Source organism: Heloderma suspectum, chromosome 2, assembly GCF_057233095.1.
Source record: "Heloderma suspectum isolate Gila_16-S chromosome 2, 16-S_ref, whole genome shotgun sequence".
NCBI lineage: Eukaryota > Metazoa > Chordata > Lepidosauria > Squamata > Helodermatidae > Heloderma > Heloderma suspectum.
In genome coordinates this window covers 26,128,839-26,136,757 of record NC_139459.1, presented here as the reverse complement: position 1 = coordinate 26,136,757, position 7,919 = coordinate 26,128,839, and the positions used below count along the sequence as shown (strand labels likewise).

At 51.5% G+C, this 7,919-nt stretch overlaps 1 protein-coding gene across 1 annotated transcript; it reads right to left on the bottom strand.

Moving 5' to 3' along the window:
- Window positions 1–5,836: 5,836 nt before the first annotated feature.
- On the bottom strand, window positions 5,837–7,192 carry RXFP3 (relaxin family peptide receptor 3). The gene has a single exon (XM_084832045.1). It carries the CDS (start codon window positions 7,190–7,192, stop codon window positions 5,837–5,839), a length of 1,356 nt encoding a protein of 451 aa, XP_084688171.1.
- Between the last annotated feature and the right edge of the window lie 727 nt (window positions 7,193–7,919).

The window sequence follows — 7,919 nt, the reverse complement described above, 5'->3', positions numbered from 1 at the left end:
CAGTGGAGAAGCACCTTTCCTTGGTCTTCTGCTGGCTGAGCTGCTCTTGCAGAGGGGCTCCATGGACCAAGGGGTGGGCGCTGAAGGGGTGTCTAGAGGAGCTGAGGAAGGGGAGAATGGAAAAAGCCCCAGGGGTGCAGGAAGTGGCTACTGCATGGTTCGGTAACTTATGGCTGTCCAGATGTTGTTGGACTACAGCTTCCATCATCCCTCACCACTGGCTATGCAGGCTAGGACTGATGGGAGTTGCAGTCCAACAACATCTGGATGGCTGGTGAAGGAGATAGGGGATGGTAATTGGAAGCAGAGGAAAGAAAGGCAGAAAGGGGCAGAAAAGAGCTGGGAAGGAGTGGTCCAGAGGGACAGCGAAAAGATGCAGAGAGACAGGAGGTGGGGAGTGAGGAATGATAGCATTTTTTCATGACTTTGACAATAAAGTGTGATTGATGGCAGCAGTCAGTGGATGTGGGTGCAAAATGGCTATGTGTGCATTAATAGATTCCATATCCAACCAACCCTGCTGTTAGGCAACTATTCCCTCAAAACACTTAGCATGTACATAGTGCTTTAGATTGTTCAAAACACTTTGCATACATGATCATGGTGCAATGCTTGCAACCGCCCTGTAAGGCAGGGCATTGTATTGCAGAGGTGGGGGTGAGGCTGAAGGGTAGTGGCTTGCACCCAGGGTATTTATGGCAGAGGCAAGATTCAAATCAACAATGTCCTAGTTATTTAGGGCACAATCCTATGCATGTTTAGACAGACAAAAGCCCTACAGCTCCCAGCATTCCCCAGCCAGCTGGCTGGGGAATGCTGGGAGTTGTAGGGCTTTTGTCTGTCTAAACATGCATAGGATTGTGCCCTTAGTCTCTTAGCTGCAACATGCCCTTGCAAAAACACTCCTGTTCATTGACCTCTAGTGGTGGTTGCCATCTTCCCGCCCCCTCAGGCTGGATGTCTCAACTTCTTGTCCAATGTGACATATGAGGTGAAATTGCAACTTTTGTCTGTCTAAGCATGCATAGGGTTGCCTCCTTTGTGACCTGCTCCTCTCCCAGGCTCCAGCTACTCTCCACTGAAGGACAGAAAGAACAAATCACCTAATACTTTAAGCTGAGGGCCCAGGAAGTGGATGCAAAGGTGGAGCACCCAGTACTAAGCACTGCAGAGAGGATACATGAGAAGAATTTGCTGGAGCCGCTCCATAGTCAATGCATCCTCAGTCGCTACAAATACCTGAAACTGAGAACTTTTCTCCTAGAATCGGGTTTGGGTGTTTGAACCCCAGTGAAGAAGATACCTGTTTGGAATCTGGCTTGCCAGGCTGTGCACAGGTAGAGCACAAGTCCTGGTTCTGTCCTTGACATCTCCAGGACGGGGCTGAGGAGAACTCCGGCCTGAAACCCTGGAAAGCTATGGCCATTCTGTGTAGACCAGGGGTCAGGCACCATTTTCTTTCAAGGACCACATTACCGGTAATCTGTTGGGTGCTCTCTCTCTCTCTCTCTCCCTCCCCCCTCACCTTCTCTCTCTGGGTGCTTCCAAATGGACAGCTCCTAGTGCTACAAGGCAAAAGGCACTGTGCAGCCATTCCATCTTTTCCTCCGTAAAGGGGGTGTGTGTGTGTGTGTGTGTGTGTGTGTGTAAAGACAAAAGAAACTTTTGTAACCCTCGAGAAGGTTACAAATGGAAGGCACTGTTGTCTGCACCTCCCATACATTCCATGAATGAAGTGGGGCAATTGCACCATAAAAGCCTCATCTGGAAGTACCATCTTTCACGCCCCACCTGCCAACTCTCTCCCTCCTCTCCCCAATTCCTCCCTGTCCAGCAGGCTGCCAGGAGAGGGACAGATAATTTTTTCCAGAGATGTGTCCATTTTCAGAGGGATTTTGAAATTAGGATTCAGGAAGCCAATCCCTGGTGTAGGGATATATGGATTTTGTGAAATTTGTTCCATCTGTGTTTCATAGAATGTCAGGTATCTTTCATTCTGTCATCCGCTCATTGATGTAAACAGCTTTTTTGGGCAGGATGTATGAGAATTTTATTCCATTTGCACAAGTGCACATCAGTGCAAGTGTGCATCTGTGCAAATCCACCCCCCCCCCAGTAAAACACCATCTTACAAATCTGTACAACTCAGAAAAAACAGTCCACACAGAATCTGCAGGTTGGATTCATATAAATCCAAATTCATGTGAAACCATTTTGGCTTTCTCTGACATCCCTACCCTGGTGTAGATAATACTGAGCTAGACGGACCACTAATGGCCCGACTCTGTATAAGGCAGCCTCCTGTGTTCCCATGAGGGGCTGGCTTTGATCTGTAACCAAAAATAACACTGTCTGCATGTTTGCCAATGGGGCAATAATATTCTTTGCACCTAAGTTATCCCTGAAGTTATGATAGTTCAGATCCAGTATGAATGCTGTGGATAGGAAGAGAGGTACTGGATCTGGGTGGGTGTTGGGGGGTGCAAATATCAGGAAGTGCCCAGACCAGTCTTCTCCAACCTAGTGCCTTCCAGATGTGCTGTACTGCAACTCTCATTGTAGTCTAACACATCTGGAGGGTGCCCAATTGGAGAAGGTTGGCTTAGACCTTAAAACAGTATGTTTAATGTCCAAAGGCATACACATACACCCAGTGGAGGCTGGTGGCTCTGATGACAGTGGGGTGGTGAATCCACTCTGGGTTGCCACTCTGCTCTGCACCTTGGATAGTTCCTTTAGAGTTCTGACTGGTTCTGACTGAAACCTGGAGTGGATTTACCACCCCACTGACATTGGAGCCACCAGCCCTCACTGCACACACACACACTCACGCACGCATGCACACGCATGCATGCACACAGAAGTTTTTCACATCTTTCTACCAAAGTTGAGTGATCAGATCTTTCCATTCCATTTGGTTGCAGACACAGTGTTTCATGCACCAATGCTCAAGACAGTATATTGCACACAGCGATTTAATAGTCCACAGATAACAAGGTGCAGTCCTCTTGCTACAGATAATTTAATAGCAAAACCCTCTTCCTTGAAACATCCCTTATTTCCAGTCCTGGAGCACTGCCATTTAGTTCATCTGTTAATACAAAGGGGTAGCATGCTTAGATAGAATGACAATCAGTCTCTGGTACAACCACAGCCCTTGTGTGTGAACAATGTGTCATTTAGATTAGTGCAATAGTAGCCATGGATAATGGAGCGTCACCTGTAAATCAAAGTTGGAGACGATCATGGGGTAGAACAGTGACAAAGAATGCAAGAGCTGGGTTTGTTTTTAAACAAACAAACAAACAGGGAATCTGGAGGAGGTGGAAAATCTAGTCATCAGAGAAAATCCTATTACTCCTGTTATAAATCCTGTTATAAATCCAGTTAGTCTTCATGAGCCAAGAACAAAGACCAAGAGATGGGTGGAAAATTCACTGAAGAAAGCACCTTTCCGAGAGTTGATCCAGAAAAGGGTTATTCATTCTATTTATTTTAAACTTTATATACCTCTTTCCAATACAAAGCACATGAATCCTAGACAAATCCATGGAGGAGGACAGCTCTACTAACCCTTTCAGCCATCCCTGCTAAATAGAACCTCCATGTTCAGAGGTAGCATATCTCTGATTGTCAAGTGCTGGGGACAATCAACAGGGATGGGCTTTTGCCTAACACCCAGCTTGCAGTCTTCCCAGAAACACCCACCTAACTGCTCTCAGAAACAGGATACTAGGCTAGAAGGACTTTTAGTTGGATCCAGCAGGACTCTTTATTGATGGTCTTAAGCCCAGGCTTGGCAGGGCAAGCCTGATGGTGTCAGTTCCTGGATTCTTTACAACCTTGCTCAGGCATAGTCTGCACCACCATCTGGTCTCTGATCTATCCCAACCACCCACCTTAGCAGCACAGCTTTCGGAACACCCTTTGAAGCCCAAGATGTCCTCTGCAGCATTGTGAATTCAATAATCTCACAGAAAATGTGTGATTGGATGTGGAGCAGGAGAGGTCTAATGCTACAATCCCAGTTTCTCTTGATTTCTCTTCCTCTGATTCAAGGGTTTCCCCCAAGAGTACAGCAGACTTGTTCTCTCTCTCTCTCTCTCTCTCTCTCCATCCCTGGTACTTTCCACACTCCCCTTAAGATGAGCACAGCTCCTAATATGGGATCTCAGAACATGGAACATACTTAAAACATGTTCTCCCTACTGGCCTGCTTGGTTGCTGCACTCATCAGGAGATACTTTCCTGCTGGTACCCATGATTTTGGAAGTTCAGTCCATGATGGCTTGGAATAGCACCTTTAGTATCATAGTGCCCAATCTCTGGAACTCCCTACCACTACTCTTCTGGGTGTTCGGTGCCCACCGAAAACATAATTTTTCCAACAAGCATTCCCAGGAAGGTTATATTGTTTTCTGTATACAGGAATAATATGCAGCAGCCTTCCCCCACTTGGTGCCCTCCAGAAGTTTTAGACTTCATCTCCCGTCAGCCCCAGCTAATATGGCCAATGGTCATGAATGCTGGGAGTTGTAGTCCAAAACTTCTAGAGGACACCAGGTTGGGGAAGGCTGATATACAGCATTTAGTTTTGATCTTAGTCTTGTTTTGTACATTGCATACAATTTCTACTAATGTAAGTGATTCATAAATTTTGGTAAATAAAGTAAATAAAAATCAGTTCCACCTCCTGAGGATGGGATAGTTCCAGGAGCATGATTTCTTCTCCCACTGGAATGACACCACCTGAGGGTTCTTCCTCTAGAAAATGGTCCCCGCTCCCAGCAGGATGAAATCGCTCCAGCCCAGGTTACCCAAACTCCCCCTTTCCTTACCAGGAAGTAGAACATTACCAGCTGCAGGAACCCTTTCTAATACTGGGTCGATGAGAATGTCCCCAGGGAACTCCCCAAGACTGGAGACACATAACGTGTTTCCTCTTGACTAGTCCAGGAATGCACTTTCGTAAGACAGCCCCATCCTCCTTATCTTCAGTAGTGGGAGTCTTTTATAAGAATGTAAGAAGAACCCTGCGGGATCAGGCCCATGGTCTACCTAGTCCAACATTCTGTTCACCAGTGGCTAACTTGCAAAGTTCAAGAGCAGACAGGAGCACAACAGCACCCTCCTGCTCATGTTCCCCAGCAACTGGTGCTCAGAGGCATACTGCTCCTGAACCTGGAGGTTCCATTTAAACTTCATGACCAGTAGCAGCCATCGGTAGCCTTGGCACTGTGTGAAGAAGTCTTTCCTTTCATCTGTCCTGAATCTCCCACCAGTCAGCTTCATTGGACCACCGTGGATCCTAATATTATGAGAGAGGGAGAAAACCGGTTCCCTAACCACTTTCTCCCCACCATGCATACATCTCTATCATGTCTCCCCATATGCCTTTTTTCCCCCTAGGCCCGAAATCCCCAAACTATTGTAACCTTTCCTCATAGGGGAATTGCTCCAACCCCTTTAACATTTGGGTTGCCCTTTTCCAAACCTTTCCCAGCTCCACAGTATCTGTTTTGAGGTGCTGGGAGCGACTAGAACTGTACACAGGAGGCAAAGTGTGGCCGCACCATCAGTTTCTAAGTTCCATGGATCCGCACCTTTCTTCCCCGAATTCTGAAACAGCCCGATGCACATTTCCCCTTCCCACCATCCCCTCCCTCCCTCTTGGGAATGGAACAGTTTAACCAAGGAGCTCAATCCCACAGACTTTGCGCTGCCCCCCCACCCCACAATGGGGCAAGTCCAGGTGCACTCCGATGCAGCGCCCCCCCCCCCGACCCTGGGGATAGGAAACCGCTGTAGCCGTCCGCCATGCCAAAGCCCCCTGGGCTTAGCAGTGCAGCTCAGCGAAGGTGCTGGTGGGCAAAATGTCCGAGCGGCTGCTGTACACCACCACCCCGGGGGGGTAGGAGCTCATGTCGGGCAAGGCGCCTGCTACGGCAGGAAGGGGCAGAGCCGCCGCAGGGCCTGCAGGGCTCCTGGGCATCAGGGTCTGTAAGGCTTGGTCCTCCTGCTCAGGCTTGGTGGTGGCCGTGAAGGGGCGCATGGTGGTGACGGAGGGCGACGTGATCCGCCACAGCAGCTTCTTGAGCGCTTTGCGGAACTCCCTGCGCATGAGGCAGTAGAAGATGGGGTTGAGGCAGCTGTTGGAGTGCGCCAGGCACACGGTGATGGGGAAGAGGTACGCCTGAGAGAAGAAGTAGCTGGGGCTGAAGTGCAGCACGTTGAGCTTGATGAGGACGCCCCAGGTGGTGAGTGCCTGGTTGGGCAGCCAGCAGAGGAAGAACGACAGCACCACAACGGTCACCGACTTGGTCACCTTGGACCGGCGCTTTGTGCTGGGGCCGTGGGCGCCGGCACCCATGTGCCGGCCACTGATGAAACGCACCAGCAAGAGGTAGCAAAGAGAGATGATTCCCAAGGGCAGCACGAAGCCCAGCAGCACCTTCTGGGCGTGGTACAGCCCCAGCCAGAACTGGGTGTTGCTGCCTTGGCTGTCGGGCATCTTGACCAGGCAGAACTCTTCGCTGAAGATGGTGGAAGTGGTGGAGAAGATGCCGTTGGGCAGAGAAGCGAGAATGGCTGCGATCCATATGAGGGCACACAGCCATTTGGCAGAAGAGCAGCCTGCCAAGAGCCCTCTGTGCCGCCGGCTCTTCAGGGCAGAGGCCACCGCGTGGTAGCGGGCGATGCTCATGGCGGTGAGGAAGAAGACGCTGGCGTACATGTTCATGGCCGTCGCGTAGGAGAGGATCTTGCACATGGCGTTGCCAAAAAGCCAGGTGAAATCCAGAGCGTTCTCCACAGCCCAGAAGGGCAGCGTCAGCACAAACTGGAAATCGGTCACGGCCAAGCAGGTCACAAAGAGGTTGATGGAGGACTTTCTCCACTTGCTCTTCATCAGGTAGAGCACCAGCACGTTGCCCACCAGGCCGAGGGCGCACACCACCGAGTAGATGATGGAGATGAAGATCCGCAGGACCACGGAGCTGGCCCCCTGCAGCCCATCTGCGCTCTCCAGGCCCAGGATGCTCCTCCAGAGCTCTTGCAGGGACTCGTTGGTCCCGTTGCTCAACAGCAGCCTTTCCCCTAGGTGGCTGGGGAGCGAATCCAGGAACTCTTCTGCCCCGGCTTCCTTCATGCCAGCAGCTAGCGGGCAGAAGCTGTATTCACAGATGGCATCCATCCCATGGCAGAGCGAAGGGTTTCCCCCCGCACCCCGACCCTCTGTTACACCAACCCCACTTAGAAGGCTGCAACTGGGAGACAAACGAGGGCTAGCAGAAACGAGCCGGGAGTCCAAAGAATTACGTCCAAAAGCTCGGAGGCGTCATCGGGATTGTTGCTGGAGATCCGGCACTGGCTGCAAAGTCCTTGGCAAGGAATCGGTAAAGCGGGGGCAGCGGGGTTAAGAAGACACGCACCGCCCGTCTTCCTTCTGGAGCCAAAGGCGAAGGCGGCACATGGGTAGGGCGGGAGAAAAGAACAATGCAGGCTACCTAATGAGCGGGCAGGTCCAAAGGCAGCGAGCAACAGACCGCCCGCCCGCCCGGCGTCCGCGAGAAGGCGCCCCAACCTCGGCTCTGCCGTCTGGCTGAGCTCGTGGCCAGACCCGTCCAGGTGTCGCTCGCCGCCCGGCTGCAGAGCGGACGCGCGCAGCAAAGCGACTGAGGCTGAAGTCGAGTTCCAGCACCCCGGGGAAGCCGTTCAAGGCGGAGGGTCTCGCGGCTCCGCGGACCAGCCTGGCGCTCCAGCCCCGCCTTCCGCCCCGGCGCAGGCATCCAGCCTTTCTGCCCTCGCCGTCGGCGTTCAAGGTGCGCGCGCAGCGACGCGCTCTCGGCGCTCTCCAGGGTACTGAACTCGAGCAATCTGGGAAGGCGAACGGCGCCCGCCTCTCTCCCCCACTTTGCCGC

Excerpts from the sequence above, each read along its gene's own strand:
- RXFP3 (XM_084832045.1), bottom strand. The coding sequence starts at position 7,192 with ATGGATGCCATCTGTGAATACAGCTTCTGCCCGCTAGCTGCTGGCATG.